This window comes from Vombatus ursinus, unplaced genomic scaffold (assembly GCF_900497805.2).
Source record: "Vombatus ursinus unplaced genomic scaffold, bare-nosed wombat genome assembly UNPS02008996.1, whole genome shotgun sequence".
Lineage (NCBI taxonomy): Eukaryota > Metazoa > Chordata > Mammalia > Diprotodontia > Vombatidae > Vombatus > Vombatus ursinus.
The window spans coordinates 2,848,139-2,868,572 of record NW_020948774.1 but is presented as its reverse complement, the minus strand read 5'-3'; the positions used below and the strand labels follow the sequence as shown (position 1 = coordinate 2,868,572).

Below are 20,434 nucleotides of genomic sequence, written 5' to 3'. Positions count from 1 at the left end.
ACAGTAACAGCAACATTGTACAGTGACCAACTTTTCTCAGCAACACAGTGATCTAAGATAATTCCAAGGGACTCATGATGGAAAATGCCCTCCATATCCTGAGAAAGAACTCTGGAATCTGAATGCAGATTGAAGCATACTATTTTCTCTCTCTCTCTTTTCTTTCTCATGGTTTTTCCATTTTGTACTGATGCTTCTTTCACAACATGACTGAGATGGAAATATGTTTAATATGATTGTACATGTATAACATATATCAGATTGTATGCTGTCTGATGAAAAAGGGGGAGGGGAAGGAGGGAGAAAAAAATTGGAACTCAAGATCTTGTAAAAGTGAATGTTGAAAACTATCTTTACATGTAATTGGAAAAAGTAAAATACTGTTAAGTGGGGAAAAAACAAATAGCTGGGGAAAGAAGGAAAGTGAAAGGGAAAGGAGAAAGGGAAAGATATATTTCACTGAATGCAGACTTCCAGGGAATAGCAAGGAGAGATAAGAAGGTTTTCTTAAATGAACAATCCAAAGAGATAGAAGAAAACAGTAGGGTGAGAAAGACAAGAGATTTCTTCAAGAAAATTAGAGATATAAAAGGAATGTTTCATGCAAAAATGGGCATGATAAAAGACAAAAATTGTAGGGGCTTAACAGAAGTGGAAGAGATCAAGAGGAGATAGCAAGAATACACAAAACAACTATACAAGAGAGATCTTTAAATCACATATAACCACTATGGTATGGTTACTGATCTATAGCCAGTCATCTTGGAGAATGAAGTCTAGTGTACCTTAGGAAACATTGCTAAAAATAAGGTTAGTGGAGGTGATGGAATTCCAGCTGAGCTATTTAAAACCCTAAAAGATGATGTTGTTAAAGTGTTGTACTCAATATGCCAGCAAATTTGGAAAGCTCAGCAGTGAAGGGCAATGACAAGGAATGTTCAAATTAACAAACAGTGGCACTCATTTCACATGCCAGCAAGGTGATATGTAAAATTCTGCAGGTGAGGCTTTAGCAATATATGAACTAAGAATTACAAGAAGAGCAGGCTGGTTTTCAAAGAGGCAGAGGAACTAGTGACCAAATTGCCGACATTTGCTGGATTATAGAAAAAGCAAGGGAGTTCCAGAAAAACATCTATTTCTGCTTCACTGTCTACACTAAAGCCTTTGACTGTGTGAATCACAACAAAATGTGGTAAGGCCTCAAAGTGATGGGAGTACCAGATCATCTTGTCTCCTGAAGAAGTTGTTTGTGGGCCAAGAAGCAACAGTTATAGCTGAACATGGAGCAACTGATTGGTTTAAGATTGGAAAAGCAGTACAGCAAAGCTATTTATTGTCACCTTATTTATTTAACTTACATGCAAGGTATATCATGTGAAATGCCAGGCTGGATGAATCAAAAGCCAGAATTAAGGTTGCCAGAAGAAATATCAATAATCTCAGATATGCAGGTGATACCAGTCTGATGGTAGAAATTGAAGAGTAATTAAGAAGCCTCTTGATGAGGGTGAAAGATAAAAGTGTAAAAGTTGGCTTGAAGCTTAACATTAAAAAAAAAAAAAACAACAAATATCTTGGGAACTGGTCCCATCATTTCTTGGCAACTAGTGGGGGAAGAAATCAGTGTCAGATTTTGTATTCTTGGGCTCAGAGATCACTGCAGATGGTGACTGCATCCAGGAAATTAAAAGATGCTTACTCCTTGAAAGGAAAGCCATGGCAAATCTGGACAGCATACTAAAAAGCAAGCATCACTTGCCAACAAAGGTCCATACAGTCAAAGCTGTGGTTTTTCCAGTAGCAATGTGTGGTTGTGAGAATTGGATTACAAGAAAAGATAAACACCACGGAATTGACAGTTTTGAATTATGGTGCTGGAGAAGACTTTTGAGAGTCCCTTGGACAGCAAGGAGATCAAATCAGTTAATACTTAAAGAAATCAATTCAGCCTATTTACTAGAAGCTCAAGTACTGAAGCTGAAGTTTAACTTCTTTAACCACATCATGAGAAGATAGGACTCATTGGAAAAATCCTGATATTGGGGAGGATTGAAGGCAAAAAAGAAAAGGGGATGGCAGAAGATTCGATCGATAGATGGTGTCATGGAAACATGAACTTGGACAAATTTCAGGATAGTGGAGGATAGAAGGGCCTGGTATGGTATGATCCATAGGATAATGAAGAGTTGAACACAACTTGATGACTGAATAACAAAGAGGCCAGTGTCATTGGATTGAAGAGTAGTTTGCCGGGAGTAACAAGACTGGAAAAGTTGGAGGTGGCTATTTTATGAAGGGCTTGGAATGCCAAATAGAACATTTTCTGTTTTATTCTGGAGATAATCAGGAGCCCCTGGAATTTGTTGAGGGGGGTGGTGACTTGGGCAGCCCTAGGAAAATCACTTTGGTAATTGAATGGGAGGATATATTAGAGTGAGACTTCAGGTGGGCAGACCCACCAGCGGGCTATTACACTAATCCAGACATGAAGTCGTGATGGCTTCCCCTGGAGTGATGGCAGTGTCAGAGGAGAAAAGGGTGTATATTTGAAAGATTTTGCAAAGGTGAAATATTCAGGCCTTGGAAATAGATTGGATATGGGCAGTGAGAGATAATGAGGAACCAAGGGTTCTAGGTTTTGAGCCTGAAGGACTGGGAAGATGGTGGTACCTTTGACGGTAATACAGAAGTTAGGAGGTGGGGAGGGTTTAGGGTAAAAAATAATGAGTTCAGTTTAGGATGTAGCTTTGCTGAGATGAACAGATATATATTTTTTACAATGATGCCGAATAAGAGCAAGGGATATTCCTAAAAACAGTTGGAGACTACTGCTTTGAGAAGCACAGCCTTGAGTATCTGTGTTAAGTCAGGTTATAAAAAAAAACTCTTCAGGCTTTTCTTATTTTGACCTGTACCTTTGGTAGCAACTTAATCAATAATAGAAATATTATATTTTGTGGTTTTACTCACATGCAGCTACTTCTCTCTTTCATTCATGCACAGCATTGTAAAATTAGGATTGGAACAGATACATAGATAGGTATTATAGCAAAGTGAGCAATTGGCTTATAGAGCTCATGAAACTTACCTAGATTGAACAGTGATGCCTTTTTCTCTTTTTTATTTTCCAGAACCGTGAAAAATGGTTCAATGAATTAAGGTTTCTCCATGTTGAATTTGAAATGTCAGTAAAAATGGCAACTAAAAATGTAGGTCAAGAACTATTATTACCCTTTTATCTTCAACCTAGGTAATAAGGCATTTTCTGTTTTCCCTCACCCCCACCCTCTCCCTTTTCCTCCCTGCCCTCCTCTCTTTATCTCTCTTGACACTTGTCTATTTTTGGAGGAGGATGTGGAATGATTGTTTTTGTTTTATGGCTAGATATTAAATGATGCAGCAATAATATTGAAAAATTCCATTGGAAAAATGTATGTCCCATGACTTGCTTGAGAACTATCTGTATTTTAAACTGGTATAAATGAGCTGAATGCTGAGCGTAGGGAATGTAAGTTTGCTGAAATTTCTTTTATGAACCACTTAATGGATACTGTGTATCATAAAAGTAAGAGTGCTGAAAGTTGGTCAGGACCTCTGGAAGTTCTTTTATCCCAAAGTAATGTTTCATTGGTTTGTTGTTTTCTGTTGCCTTCTTCTTAATGACTGATCTTTGTAGATTCTCCCCTCTTTCTTCTCTTAAGGTTCATTAAGGGTATACTTATGAGATAATAGACAAATGACTTTTATTGAGAGTATACTTATTTGTCAAGTACAGTGGGAAATATAAATATAATTTATGGTACCTACTTTTGAGAAGCTTTTAACATAAGCTTCTACATTTCTTTTCTCTTTCTCATACCTTTAATCTTTTTATGTCTATTAGCCATTTTCTCTCTGTCAACATGAACAATGTGTGTGTGCAGATACACAGGCCTTTCTGTCTAGCTACCATCACATTTCTTCTATTATCACCACAACTCCTAAAAAAGTCTTTTGTAGTTTGCTCTTTCTTGTCACATACTCATTCTTCAAAGCCCTTGTAGTCTGGTTCCTACTCTAGTTTCTCTACTGAATTTGATTTCTTTCAAGCTACGAGTGATTTGTAATTTGTCATAAATGGTACTGACCTTTTCTTGTTCCCCACCACTCTTGTTTTCTGCAGCATTTGATGACATTTGATTAGGATGGCAAGGAGGCAGAGCTTGAATTGTATGAAATAAGTTTAAATAGGATAGATCTAGATTGTTGAAGATATCTATAATGTATTCACAGCATTAGAAGGTACCTCTTGGAGATCACTTTTTTTTTTTGGGTAAGGCAATTGGGGTTAAGTGACTTGCCCAAGGTCGCACAGCCAGTACATGTGAAGTGTTTGGTCTGAGTCCGGATTTGAACTCAGGTCTTCCTGACTTCAGGGCCGGTGATCTATCCACTGCGCCACCTATCTGCCTCTTGGAGATAATTTTTAAAGTTAAATCCTTTGATTATGGGAATGTCATGTGGAAACTGAGGCCTAGAAAGGTTAAATTCCTTATTCAAGGTTACATTATTGTTTAGCAAAGTAGCTCTTGAAAAGCAGGCAATAGAATTAAGATGTTCTAACAGGCAGTAGTCAATTGTTGAAGAAATCAGGCACCATGGATGTGATAGTGTGTCAATTCAAGTTCAGTGGGAATAGAGAGAACTATAAGGCAGAGTACCTGCTAATTTTAAGTTTTGGAGCAGTCATGCAACCGTGAAAGCATAGTTTTAGAAATAGAAATGTAGTATTAAGATGCAGGGTTGATCAAAGGAGAAAATATCTAGAAGAGAACATCAGAGAGGACAAGTAGGAGATTGCTGCAGTAATTCTAATGTGAGGGGGTGCATAGCCAGTTGGGAAGTACTGAGGCTAAACTAATTTTTGTTTTCCTCCTTTACCTCAAAACTTGTGGGGGAAAAGTTGGGGGAAGATTATAGAGTATATAATAGTATAGAGGTAGCTGAGTGGCTCAGTGGATAGAGCACTTGATCTAGAGTCAGGAAGATCTGAGATCAAAATTGGCCTTAGCACTTACTAGCTGTATGATCCTGGGCAAGTAACTTAATTGCTGGCTGCCTCAGTTTCCTGCACTGGAAAACGCAGATAATAGCACCTATCTTTCAAGGCTGTTATGAGGATCAAATGAAGTCATATGTGTAATATGCATAGTATAGAGCCTAGAACATAGTACTTAATAAAATCTTGTTCTCTTTTCTCTTCCCCCTGGAGTGCTTTAAAATTTTTTTAAAAATATAATTCCTAAGTGATTCTTTGTAACAACGATATTGTATTAATTGGAGATGAGGAGAGTGTAAAAGTTTAATTAGTTTAGTATTCCCAAACAAAAACACCGTCTTTTAAAAAGTCTTTTTGGGCTCCTTCTTGTGCTTTGGCCCCTGGAAAAGCACTAATACAATCTGACCAAAATTGAAAAGTCTTACGTTTATTTACATTCCCCCTAATGAATGCATTTTGTTTCTTAGTCATAATGTTTACAACACAGTGTGAATGACAAAACCAATATTTATTCAGTACCTATAAAAAAGCAGTTTACATTCACTTTCCTCCATTCCACGTCCTCTAATTCTTCTAAACCAGGGATTTGTTCTGTGAAGTTTGGATTCAGTCAGAGGGCTGCACTTGAGGACCTAGGGGGCCACAGTGGCCTCAAGGCTGCAGGTTCCCCACTGCTGTTCTAAACCTTTTGCAATCTTACCTCTGCCCTCGTCACTTAACTAAAACTGATCTCTTAATTGCTAAATCTGAGGACTCTTTTTCTGGTTTCATCTTTCTTTACCTATCTGAAGCATTTGACACCATTGACCTTATTGGATGGATATTCTTTCTTTTCACCACATGGTTCTTAGTTTTCCTTGTGCCTTAGTTGATTGTGAGCTACTTGGTACAATTAGGTTCCTTCTCTTTTTGATGAGCAAAAGCTTCCTAATAGTTAGAGTTATCAAAAGAGGAGTAGGTTGCTTTGGAAGATATTGCATTTTTTTGGGGGGGGGATTTCATCATTTTTCTTTTTTTTATAATTAATTAATTTATTTTTAGTTTTCAACAAATCACTTTTGTAAGATTTTTAGTTTTAAATTTTATCCCCCTTCCACTCCTCCCTCCTCCTCAAAATGGCATACAATCTGATATAAGCTCTATTTATACATTAATATTAAACATATTTTCAAATTAGTCATGATGTAAAGAAGAATTGGAATTAATGGGAGGAACCAGGAGAAAGAAGAAACAAAACAAAACAACAAAAGAAAAGGAGAACAAATAATATGCTTAAATCTGCCCTCAGACTCCTAAGTTTTTTCTCTGAATGTGGATAGCATTTTCTTTTTTTTTTTCCAGCTTCCTCATTTTATTTATTTTTTTGTTGTCAACATTTACTTCCACAAGATTTTAAGTTCCAAATTTTCATCCCATCTCGCCCCTCCCCCCACTCCAAGATGGCATGCATTCTAAATACCTCTTCCCCTAGTCTGCCTTCCCTTCTATCTCTCCCCCCCTTCTCTTATCCCCTTCCCCTTCAATTTTCCTGTAGGGCAGGATAGATTTCTGTGCCCCATTTCCTGTATTTCTTATTTCCCAGTTGCATGTGAAAACATTTGTTTTAAACATGTGTTTTTAAAACTTTGGGTTCCAAATTTTCTCCCTTCCTCCCTCCCCACCCACCCTCATTGATAAGGCAAGTAACTAAATATAAGTTATGTATGTGTAGTTTGCATTACTTCTTAACAGAAGTCTTCAACCACACTCTTGTTGGGTATGTTGTAGAAGTGATTCTAGTTGGCCAAGAAGTCTCTTTCAACAATTAAGTGTGAATTCTGTGACTGGATAAATATGGGGGCCATGAAAACCCATCGCCACTATAGAGGAGACCTGTACTTGAGTTAGGTGAGACCTAACTTCAAATACTGCTTCTGACAATTACTAGTTGTAGAATATTGAGGAAGTCACCTGGCCTCTGAGCCTCATATTCCTTAAATAAATAAAATGGGGATAATAATATATGTAATGCTTATCTTGGGTTATTGAAAAGATCAAATGAGATATAAAAACATTTTGCAATACCATAGTGCTTTATAATTGTCAGCTGTTATGTTATTTATGGATAGCATCAACTTCATTTTGGAAAGATGGCAAATTCATTGATTGATTCATGTTTTTAAAATTGGATTACTCACTTAATGTTCATGTACTTTAATGGACCTTTATTCTTATCTTTCCAAATTCAGTCCCTTCTCATAGCTTTCTGAGTTTTAATGGTCTCAATTGGTTCATCATATAACAGAAAGCTTTATTTTAGTCATTAAAAGTTTTTTGAGGCTTTGACAAGATTTTTTTGAAGCTAATAATTTGTCTAAGGAGTGCCAGTCTTACCAAAACATTTTTTTCTGTTGAAGAAAAAATAATGCTTTTGAATTTCTTGAGTTTTAGATTTTAATAAATTTAATTACCCTAGATTTAGGAAAATCTAGTTTTTCCAGCTTTTCCCTTGCTCTTTCCCTCCACAAGATGTTGGACTCATGAGAGGCTCTGGTATAGTAAAAAGAGTACTAGGTTTAATGTCGGTCCTGGGTGATTGTCTGTATTTTGCCATTTAGTACTTGCTTCTTGTGGGTAAGACTAGAGCCTAGTATCAGAGATAGTTTGTGAACTATCTCTTTTAGCCTGTTAAGAGCCCTATTCTGGCTCTGTCCAGAATAAATCATCCAGATTAACTTCATGTTGTCATCTTCCTCATTGCCATCATCATCATCATCATCATCATCGTCATCATCATCATTGTCATCATCACTACTGCCATCGTCAACACTATTTATTGTCATTATTATTAAGCAGAGGCATATTTACTTTGAAGATAATGAAGTACAAACATTTCCCCTAGTACCTTTGTGGGGGGACTGTGTGTTCCCCTGGACTTTCATTTCTTTAGGATAAGGTTACTTATCTGGTAGGTTATAGGAATGCTATGAATCTAGTATAGCTAATTGTTAGGAAAGCATTTAAAAGTGGCCCTTCTACTATCCTTGTGGATAAGATGGAATGATGTGGGCAAAATGATAGTACTGTTATATTACTGAATGACTGGCCTCAAAGAAAATATCTAGGGCCGTCAGTGGATGATAAATTCAATATAAGCTAACAGAGTGATAATAGAAAAATACACTATATGGTCTTAGACTGTGTTGAGAAGCAAAGTTATCCATAATGGAAGTAGTGACGGTCTCACTATCCTTCCCTGGTCAGACCATATTTGAAATATTGTGTTTAGTTCTGGATACCACATTTTAGAAATGACTTTGATAAACTGTTGCATAGCCAGAGGAAGCTGATCAGGATGATGAGTAGATCACAGAATCACAAGATTTTAGAGTTGTAATGGATGTTAGTGGTAGTCCATCCTTTCTTTATATCCCTAGTATTTAGCACAGTGCCTGGGATACAGTAGGTCCTTAAAAAATGCTTATTGACAGACAATACCTGAAGAACAATCTCCTCTACGACATACAGGAGAAATGCTTATCTAGCCTTTGTTTAAAGATCCTCAGAGTTACAGGAAGCCTACTTCCTCCTGAGTTGAACCATTCCACTTTTGGATACTCCAAATATATATATTTTTTATATCTAGCCTAAATTTGCTGTTTTGCTACTTCTACCAATTACTTCTGTTCTACTGTGTAAGTCAAGCAGAATAATTCTTCTACATGAGAGCTTTTCTAGTACTTGGAAAAGGTTGTTGTCTTCCCCCCCGAGTCTTCTGCAGGCTAAATGTTTACAGTTTTTTCAGCTGGGCATCATGGCATGATGGCATGGCCATCTTTTAGCCTCTTCACTGTTCTTATTAACCTCCTCTGGATGTTCATAAGCTTATAAACATTCTTCCAAACTTTAGTTCTCAGAACTGACCACAGTATTTTAGATATAGTCTGACCAAGGCAGAACACAGTAGGACTTATTCTTGGATGCAGATAGTGTCCCTCTGTCCTCTCACTGTCCCAGTCTTCTTTCCACATCCCCAACTTTGGTAGGTTCCATAAAGCATTAAGTTGAGACCCTTCACCATCTTGTGAATACTCTCTGGTTTCTTAAAGATCTTCCTAACTTTAATCTCTGCTTTGAACCCCAGTCTTGAATCTCTATTTAAAACCTTTAGCATCTCACATTACACTTGTCTAAACTAAATTCATTATCTTGTCGCCTGAACTATCTCCCTTTTCTAATCTCTTTCTTGTTGGTACTACCATCATCCTTCCAGTCACCTAGGCTTGAAATCTCAGTCCTCTTGGACTTTTTTCGTGTTCTGATCACTCCCTGCCTTTCACTCCCCTCTGTCCCGCACATAGTCAGTTACCAGGTCCTATTGGTTCCACCTCCATGCAATTTCTCTCAACTGTCCACTTCTTCACTATCACCACCTCAGTTCAGGTCTTCATTTCTGACCTGAACTATTATGAAATCTTTCTTACTGACTTTTCTTTTTCTCTCCATTTTAATTCTTCATGCAGCAACTCAAAATAGTTTTCCTAAATCATGGGTTTGACTGTGTTCTTCCCCTACTCAGGAAATTCAATGTTCAGAGAAGGCTCTTTGGGAAAAAATATAATCTCTTTATTCAGTCAGTCAGCAAATATTTATTATTGAGTGCCTAGTATGTGCCAGGTACTGTGCTAAATTCTGGGGACACAAATAAAAACCAAGACGGTCAAAGAGCTTACAGTCTAATGGAGGAAAACAACACACAGAGGAAGCTGAAAAGGGGAGGGGAAAGTAATGGAAAAATGCCTGACACGCGGCATGATGTCCCCACAGCAGTGTAGCTGGTGGAAAAGGGGGAGAAAACTGTGCTGAGCCCCCTCCTTAAACAGAGATTATGGAGCCTATGACCAGAGGGTGCTGATGAGGTGAAAGAACCAGGCAGATTCAGTCTTGCAGCATAATGAGATTTCTCAATGATGAGTTTCCTGGGGAAGATTGACATTCTGGAGAGGGCCAAAGAAGTCTAAAAAAAGTATAGCTTGTGGGAAATGGGGAAAGCACCTTTACCTAGGCATTTAAGTATCTGTAGACCATTTCATATGGTCTGGGGATATAGGAACTGGGGATATAGAACCTAGAGAAGAGAAGGCCTAAAGGAAATGATTGCTAAATAACCTGGATTGGAATATTGCCTTTGACACTTAATACTTGTATGACCATGGGGTAATATTTTAAACTCTCTTCAAGCCTCAGTTTCCTCATGTATGGAATGAGAATAAGAATGCTTGAAGTACTATTATCTCACAAATAAATTGGCTATGAAACTACCAAAAGTGTTCAGTAATTGTTTTTTTAACGGTAGCAGAATCACTGGTCGTCCCACTGTGAGGATTTTTAAAGAAAAATATTCACCTGGATATACAAGTTGTGGTATGTTTCCTTGAAAAAGTGCCATTTATTCTGTTACACATCATATGCGTGTGTTAGAGCCACAACCCTTATTTTATCTGTCAATCAATCAGCATCAACAAGAATAGCACCTACTATGTACAGACACTGTTCGAGGTGCTGGGGATAAAAATACAATGAATGAAATATTCTGCTCTCAAGGAGCTCAACATCTTAACAGGTGAGACAAGTAGAAATATAAATACGTGCAAATAACTATAAAGAGAATAAATAGAAATAAATATAAAGTATTTAATGACAAGATAACTTAGGAGGGAGGACATTAGCAGTTGGAAGGATGAGTGAACTGTGTCTTGAAAGGAAGAGAGGGATTCTTTGCTTGGAAGTGAGGAGGGAGTGCTTTGCAGGCATGGAGGATGGACAGTATGAATGTATGGAGAGGGAAAATGGAGTCTTGTGTATGAGGTATGGAGAGAATGCAAGTTTAGCCTAGATTGCAGAGTGTGGGAGGGGGGAGTAGATGGGGCCAGTTTGTGAAGGGCTTTGAGGGCTTTGAAAACTAAATAGAGGTTTATATTTGGTCTTAGAGACAAGAGAGTCACTAGAATTTATTGAGTAGGGGAGTGTTATGGTCAGACTTTCCTTTAAGCAGTTGCAATAACTAAGTAAGACATAAAATTGAAATAAATTGGCAGCTCTGTGAATAGAGAGACACTCAGATTGTGCAGGCAGATGTAGCGAGATTTAGCAACCGATTGGCTGTTTGGGTGAGAGAGAGAGTGAGGAGTTAACACAGGAGCTTGGAAGAATGTTTTTACCTTCACAATAACAGGGAAGTTTGGAAGAGTTCTGAGTTGGGGGGAAGGGGAGAGACAATGAGTTCAGTTTTGGACATGTTGGGTTTGAGATGTCTCCAGAACATCCACTTTGAAATGTCATTTTGTGATGTGAGTTTGAGGGACAGGGGCTCGATGCACAGGTCTTAGCAAAGCCCATTTTTGTGTGTAGATTTTTCTGTTACCAAGATAACATGACTTCTTTTCTTTTTTCTTTTCTTTTCTTTTCTTTTCTTTTCTTTTCTTTTCTTTTCTTTTCGAGACAGATGGGGTTAAGTAACTTGCCCAGAGTCACACAGCTAGTGAGTGTTATGTGTCTGAGGTTGGATTTGAACTCAGGTCCTCCTGACTCCAGAGCCAGTGCTCTATCCACTGTGCCACGTAACTGCCCCAATAACATGATTTCTTCAAAATAAAACTATTGCGGAGTACATTTTAGGGAGGAGACTAATTTTTGGACATTTGAGCCTAGTTTGGACTAATTAAGCAGCTCTAAAAATCTGGCCAACTATAATGGAAATAGAATAATATGTGTTAGTGCAAAAGTAGACAAAAGTAGCTTAGAAATGAATTATATAATTAGAAAGATGCCCTTGAGAAATACAATTCATGTAATGACTTCTTTTTTCCCATTTTTTCCTTAGATCCTTTGTCAATGGGTCCTCAAAAAGCTTTGGAAACTATTGGTGCAAATTTACAGAAACAGTATGAAAATTGGCAGCCAAGGGTAAGCTTTGATTTTTTTTTTTGTTCTTCCATTTTTCCATAGTGTGGATTTTAGTGTCCTGACTAATAATTAATCTAAATGAGAATATTATAGACCTCATTTACCTGTTGCAAAATGTGATCACTTATTACTTGTCTAACTATTCATGGGACAACTGTGTTTTTACTGGGTCTTGTATCTTGTCTGTCTTGATAATCATAAACCATACCAGTGATTTAACTTGCTTTTAACCCAGGGTATGTTGGTTGTTGCACTGATGCATTTTCCTTTTAAGTTTTTAAAATTTTCCATAAAGAAACTTTGCTATGGTGTTCTGTGTTTACCCTAAATCATTGTTGCATTTTTCCATAGGGAATGTACTTTTGGTATTTTTTTGTAGTCTAAGCCAGCTAGATTACTCCTGGTTATCATTTGCAGTATTTTTTTTTTTCAAACAGTTTTGTGGGGGGAGGTGAAGAAATGCCTAGCGTATAGTTGGCACCTCTTAGATGCTTTCTCTTTGGTTCAAAGGGAAAGTTTTTTGAAAGGTTCATTTACCAATTACCATGTTTTCTATGGTTTATAGTGTTTGTGTTCTTTTAGATCAATGTTATGAAATATGATACTTCTGTCATGTTATCTTTAAGATCTTAAATTCTTTGCAAGAATCTGGAAGCCTTTCCCCCTTACATAACCTTTCTCATTAACTGGTTTAAAGATTTGATGGAAGATTTCAAAGCTTTAGGCTTTATGGATGTACTATTATATTTAGCAGTACCTTCTCATACTTATCATCAAGAGCATCTTAGCTCTTTAGAAGGAACCTTAGCAGTTCTCATTTTGAAGTGAAGAAGTCGAGGTTTGGGGATATGAAGTGATTCACATAGTTCACAAAACTAGTCAAGAGCAACTTCAACCAGAAGCCTGTTTTCCTGAGCCCAATTTCAGTGGTTTGTTTTCCCACTACACTTTGTGTTGTAACTTTTTCCAATGAGAGTTTATGAAGTGAGCAATTTAAGCAACCATTAAGTGTATGCCTTTCGTGACATTTACTGCTTTTCTCATGTCACTGATAAAGATTCTCTGCATTTTCTTGTTCTATGAGTCTTTAGGGAAACAACATTTTACAAAAGTTTACAAATCTGCCTGCTTCAGATTTTGATTTGTTTATGAGTGTGTCCTAGATTTTAGGAAATCCCATTTGTTTTTTATTTACTGCTAAGGAAAGTGATGTCAGAGATGAATTTGGCCTTTTTTTTCCTCCTCACATTGCCCTTAAATCTTTTCTGCTGTTGCTCAAAAGTGATAATGGACTAATTGGTTAGTAAGTATCCTCATATCTTGTATTTTGCATGTCATTTATTAAGTCAATAATAATGGATTTTAGTTTTTCTGAAAGCAGTTTGCATGCCCTTTTTTAGTACTAAATTTTTTTGTCTGTAATGTATGCCTTGTGTAGAAACTCAGGATCATGTATAATGTACTTGTCTAGACTATGGTATTCTTAACAGTTGATGTGAACAATGTGGGGGTGTATAGAGTGAAGTGAATAGAAGTATTTTAATGAATTATTTCTCTAGGAACAGTAGGAAAACCTATTATCTATGGTAAGAGATTTTTTTGAGAACTTTTAAGGTACAAAGAAATTTTGACTGAGGCTCATAAGTCATATAAGCACAAGTGGGGCTAGACAAACATTTTAAGTTTAAAAGCACTAGTGGTCTTGTCTATATACAGATGAAATAATAATAATAAAGACTTCAAATTATTGATGTTTTAGTGTATTTTAACATTTACAGTTACATTTAAAGGAGTACCTTAAGAGACACTTTTTATTCTTCTCTTGCATCTGATTTTGTAATTGTAATATGCCTCTATACTGCAGTTTTTATCCTGGAAGAAAACTTTAAAAAATCTTTTGAAACCGTAAATTTAGATCTCCTGATCATGTCCTCTAGAGAATGATTCTCAACATTTTTGCTAATTGACTTTTTAATTACTATTTTTAGAAGAAAATATGATTCTAAACAGTTTTGCTAACTGGTTTTTTTAATTACTATTGTTATAAGAAAATACAATCAGTTGGTGTATGTTTGTTCAACATTCCAAAATTCTTTCTTTTGTTCTTTAGGATTTTTGTTCATGGGGTGCTAAAAGTTGATGTAGTGCCATAGATTTAATATTGATTTAATCAGATAAGTAAGTAAGTATGTTTATGTTGGTGCATAGTCAGTGTAGCTGTCTAAACAATTCCTTGTACAAACCCTTTCTCTGAATGCTTTCTTCCATAGCAACAAGGAAAGCTCTTATAAGAGAAACAATTTGAAATCGGTGACTATTTAGAGATCATAAAGACAGAAGGATACAGAAATAGTAGTAAGAATTTATAGTATGTACAGTAAAATGGGTATTTTAGGATAGTGAACCTAAATGTTAACTATTAAGTTTTCACGTGGACAGTGGAGATTTCAGAAGCTGATTAAATGATTCTTAGCTGAAAAAAAAAAAAAAAAAAGCCAAACAAGCCAAACTGTCTTTGTACAGAAAAGCCCATTTTGTTCTCTGATATGATAGATGCCATTTCAAGTATAGGGTACAATATGGAAAAAGGTATTAATACAAAAGTGGGATTACATGATCAACTAATAATGAGCAATCTGAGATCTATTTTGTGGGAGAATCTTGTAAAGAAGTTAGGAACAGGTGCTTACATACCAGAGTACAGTCTTTCACCTTCATTGCAAAACCATGTCAGTGAAAATATTATATTTTCTCCCTGATGATCACGACCATTAGACTTGTTTTCAGTTGTAAAAATACTTTAAATGTTCCTGCTTCAAATTATACTAGATGTTTTTCATTTAAAAAGACACAGTGAAGATAATTAATACTGTATGATTCTGTCTGATGATGAAAGCTTTATCTCCCCTGTATTAATAGCCAAACACCTTGGTGCATAAGAAAGTACATCTTTGCTGCTTAATAATTGAGTTTAGTTACAGTAAAGCAGAGTGAGAGGACTGGCCTCCAACAGCAGCAGGTACTTAGTGTGTGGGCAGACCTCCTGCTGCCTTGCAGAGTTTGCACTAAACATGAGGCAGTTACCAAGCTCAGATGCTTGTGTGCAAGGTGCCTGGTTCTAAACCATAAATCACTGCCCTTAGAATCATTGCAAAACTAAACACGTACCATTTTATTGCACTCGACAGAGCTCTTGAGTTTTCTGCAGTAATAAAGAGAAGTTGATGTGCCATCTGCAATAAAACAATGGGGATGTTATTGAATTTCCTTTTGAATTTATCTCTCTCAAGAATTTTCTTAATGAATTAGGAGTTCTGGCAGTTTAGTATAGAAGTAATTTAGGTGCTAGAGGTAGTAGGAAAAAAAAATCTCTTTCTCTGCTACACTTTACCTCCTGTCTCCCCCCACCCCCACCCTGCATTATGTTCCAAATCTAGAAGCCAAAATCATGTTACACTTACTTGGATTTAATTTTAGATCTCCTTTACTTAAAAATAAATTTAGATTAAAATATTTATGGTATAATAAAATGGGTGAAGATAATTAATCAAATGTAAAGTGTCAGCCTATGTCTGATAGTTCTCCCAAATTAGTACACTTTGATATAAATATTAATAGGGCTAGTTTTGTCTTTATGTATTATTTATTTTAAAAATTCACAAAGGGTTACTCAATCTGAAATAAGATCAGTCTAGTCATGTTCAAATTGTTGCTTGCTCTCAAATTTATAGTAGGTGAGTATGAATTAGGAAATACCTATACTTTTAAGGGCATCTTAATTTATAGATAAGCAGAAAACTGACCGGTGAACATTGACTGTCCTAACTCCAGAAAGAGAAGCTTGAAGATTTATTACTGTACAGGTGCCAAAGATCTAATCTTGTGTTCTTATTTTTTAAGCTTTAACTAATGTCTTTTAATAAATTTTCATTATAAGATAATTTTGATTTATAAAGAAAATTAAAGAAACCAAGTAGATCATATTCCTTTCTGAATGTTCTCAAACTCCGAATCTGGCATATTATTTCCTTGCCCAACCTCATTGAACAACTTTGTAAATAATTTATCAGTTTGCCACTGCTTGAAGTACTTATGATTAAATTTAAGATTTTGTTTTATTGCCTTGTAGGTATATAAATTTCTGTACTGCAAGAGGAAGAAAAAAAAAACAAATGAACATGCCTAGTGTTGTTTCAGCTGCAAAATACTGCAGTTAAATAAAACTCACTCATTTCGTTGCAAGTCTCAAATGAAAGTTTTATTGAGAGATGGGAGCAAGAGATTACAAAACTAGGGCACAGAGTAAAGAATTTATCTCTCTCTAGAATTTTGCTAATGAATTAGGAGTTCTGTCAGTTCAGTGTGGAGATAATTTAGGTACTGGAGCTAGTGGGGAAAAAAAAATTTCTCCTCTCCTCCCCTCCCCCATCCCCCACTTCGACCCGGCTCCCAAAAAAGTATGTTCCAAATCATGTAGCCAAAATCATGACACATTTACTTGGGTTTAATTTTAGTTCTCCCTGGTGACTTAAATAGATTTAGATTAGAATATTTATAGTATACTAAAATAGATGAAGGAAATTGATCAAAAGTAAGGTGTCAGCATATGTGATGTTTCTCTCAAATAGTACACTTTGAGGGACTTTGACATTTTAATGTGTATAATGTAGGGAATATTCCATTATCATCTTAACCAAAATACGCGAGTGAAGAAGAAGGCAAATTATTACTGGTTTTGATGTATCTGGGACTTTTGTTATTAGCCACGGACTTTAGGGAAATGCTGAACAGACATCTCATCTTTTTCAGTTTTTTATAGAGGCTATGGAGCACAAAGATTTCTGAGCTTTGACAGCTCATCCTATCAGTGTGGTGATTCGCTGTCCTGAAAGGTTCCAGACGATTTATTAGTCAACCCCTCTTTCAGGTTACAGAGTAAAATTCATACTGCATTTTAGGGCACACAGTCAATTTTTGATTATCCACTTGTGAATTTTATACTTTGTGGATTATTCTTGGCAGATTTAAAATTCCAGGTTGTCATTCTTTCCACCTTATTGCTTAGGCCTCATTTTGTGGGTTAGTGATGGGAACTAAGCAAAATATAATTAGGAAGAGAAGTCAGTCACTCAAAAAACCAAACAAAAACAAAACTGCATTTCAGAGCTACATTACAAATACTTTTTAAATTATCTGCTTGATGGACTTTTCCTTTGCCTAATGATACTCTCCATTATCAAGTATTTATTAATTGAGAGTTGATGTGTACCTTGTTCAAGAAGATGATTCAGATTAGTCACTCTCAGTGTGGGGTGGATGAGAAGACCAATGGCTTTTGCATAGAGATTTGAAGACTTTTTCTTGGATTTCAGCCATATGTACTGTTTGTAGGACTGATGTTTGTGTTCTCTGCCTCCTAAGATTCATGATTTGCTCTGCTAGAAGCCATGGTGAAATAAGAGGTAACCTGTTTCTCCTTGCTAGGCTTATCTATCTCCTGATGTGGTTTCTGCAGGACTCAAATAGTTTTGTTATTTTGCTATGTGTTGCATTATGGATGTATCATATCGGATTGATAATAGAATAAATATAGGTTTTATTTATTCTCTGGACTGGCCAAAAATTTACATTGACAAGCAAATGGGAACAGCTAAGTGGCACAATGGATAGAGGGGCAAAGCCTGGAGTCGAGAAGACCTGAGTTCAAATTTTACTTCAGACACTTATTAGCTATGTGAACTTGGGCAAGTCATCCCCTGTTGTTTCATTTGTAAAATGGGGATAATAATAACACCTACCTCTCTGTGTTGTTGTGAGATAATAATTGTAAAGTGCTTAGCACAGTGACTGGCACATAGTAAGCACTATATAAATATCATTTGATTTTATTATTATTTCCTAGATATATAGGGAACCTACCTCTTGGAAAGGTCAGTGCCAGTGTTTATTTCAGGATTTTACCAGAATGTACCACAACTTTATATAGGTTGATTTAATTGTCCATCAGATTTGTATAGGTTACTTGTTGCTAGAGTCAGTTGTGATAATATAAGGAAGCATTTCATTTATCCATAGTTCATGGTTTCTAACTTGAGTTATTATTTTGATGTCTTAGATCAAGAGCCTTCAAATCACTAACAGTGGGTGACTTCAAAGCAGTGGTGGTTAAAGGTAAAGACAGGGAGAAATTTAGGTTCAGGAGAAAGAAATAGGAGAGGCAAAATATTTGAAAATTATATACAAGCTTCACAGTTTTACAACACAGAACAGAATTGACTGCATTTTTACAGAGGGGAAGAATTATTATTTGTGTGGTAGTTATCTGTAGTTATCCTCAAGTCAGCTCTTTGTGCATAATAAAACCATTTGCTTTTGAAAGATAAGAATTTGTAAAAAAAAATTTTTTTAAAAGCAACCGTGAGAAAAAGCAAAGTATTAAAATTATTTAATCAAGTATTTTAAGCAAGTTATTAATTTTTAAACATGGGAAATGGACAACAAAAATGACACATCAACTATGATAGTTTTATCCGAAGTTAAAGCAATGGAAATTAATTTTCACAAGGAGACCAAAATTCACAAAGTATCTTTATTAACAAACACTTGACTTGTTAAACAGAAAGAGATGTCTGCAAAAGCCAACACAGGTTTACTATCTAAATTTATAGTATCTTAGGAAGAAAAATGATGTTTGATTATAAGCAGACTCATCTCATAAAGAAAAGAGAAGCAGTGGAGGGTAAAAACAGTTTATAGAAAGCTTATAACTATATCCAACCATGAAAAATTACCCTGAAGGGCATTCAAAGATGAAATGGACAAGGCACCAAAAACAGAAGAGAAATGAAAAAACATTTACAAAAAAAAAGTTGACAAACTTTTTTTTCCATCAAGAATAGTGGAAATATCACACTTGGGCCCTAATATCTCAGTCATTAGCCCTGAGGAGCTTATAAAGTGGACAAAAAGGCATTAAAGTAAAGCAAAGCAACTATATTGAATCAATTTATTTCTGTGTTGGAGGTGATATAATTGTGAAGACAATGAGGGACCAATTTATAATTCTGTGTAACGTTCAAAGAATAATTAATTCAATGTTACATAAATGTCCTACAAAAATAGGAAAACTAAGGAATACTCCAACTTCCTTCCACTGATACAGTTAGAGCTTTTATACCTTAGCCAGGAAACAACAAATCAGGAAAGCTATAGACCAACACTCGTATTGAATATTGATGCAAAAATATTAAACATTAAGCACTGAGGCTACAAAAAATATTAAAAAGACTATGTACTTTGACCAGTTTGGATATATACCAAGAATTCAGGATTGGTTCAATATTAGGTACACTATAAGCATAAAATGCCACATTCATATTGATAACAATAAAAATAATGAGTATATCAGAAGATTCTGAAAAAAAAAAAAAAACCTTTTTACAAAGCTCTAAATACCCACTCCTTTTAAAATCACTAAAAAGCATTTGAATCAACTTGCCTTAATATGGTAAATAATTTCTCTATCTAAAATGAAGGGCCAATGTTATGTGTAGTAGATAAATGCCAAAGACCTTTCCAATAAGAGTAGGCATAAAGCAAGAATGTTCATTATCACCATTTATTTCATGTAGTTCTAGATATTTGATGATCTACTGTTATTTTATATAGTTCCAACTAAAGCACTATGAGAAGGAAAAAGCTAAGGAATAAACACAGACAAAGAGGAAACAAAACTATTGTGTTTTTTTTTCAGGTGATATGGTGATTTACGTAGAAAACCCTAAAGATTCAACTGAAAATTAATTGAAACAATGAAGTACCTGAATGTACAATAAGCCCACATAAATGATCTGCTTTTCTATATACTCTCACCAAAATCAAGCAGAAAGTGATAAAGAAATTCCATTTAAAACAATTATATAACATGTATAATGAATACATATGGGAGACCATTTATCATGACTTGTGAATACAACTACAAAATACTTTTTCCAGAAATAAAGACAGATTCAAATTTTTGTTTTGTTTTTATTTTATTTTATTTTTTTTTTTGGTGAGGCAGTCGGGGTTCAGTGACTTGCCCAAGGTCACACAGCTAGTATGTGTCAAGTGTTTGGTCTGAGGCCGGATTTGAACTCAGGTCCTCCTGACTTCAGAGCTGGTACGCTATCCACTGCGCCAACTAGCTGCCCCAAGACAGATTCAAATTGAAGAAATAGTAATTGCTCGTGGTTAGGCTGTACCAATATAATAAAAATGACACTATCTAAATTAATTAATTAATTTAATGCTATACCAATCAAAGTACCAATAAGGTTACTTTAAAATGTTATTAAAAAATAACAATGAAATCCATCTGAAGAAACAGAATATGCAGAATCTTAAGGAAAATATCACAAAAAAGTGGGGAAGCATGAGATCTATCAGTTCCAGATTATCAAAACTATT

At 35.6% G+C, this 20,434-nt stretch overlaps 1 protein-coding gene across 2 annotated transcripts in view; it reads left to right on the top strand.

The window, feature by feature from the left end:
- The window catches only part of RPTOR (regulatory associated protein of MTOR complex 1), a 488,176-nt gene that overhangs the window by 88,503 nt on the left and 379,239 nt on the right, over positions 1-20,434 (top strand). For both annotated transcript variants that reach the window (XM_027850143.1, XM_027850144.1), the window contains exon 3: positions 11,904-11,986. In XM_027850143.1, the coding sequence (XP_027705944.1) occupies positions 11,904-11,986 (83 nt within the window). The remainder of the gene's footprint in view (positions 1-11,903; positions 11,987-20,434) is intronic.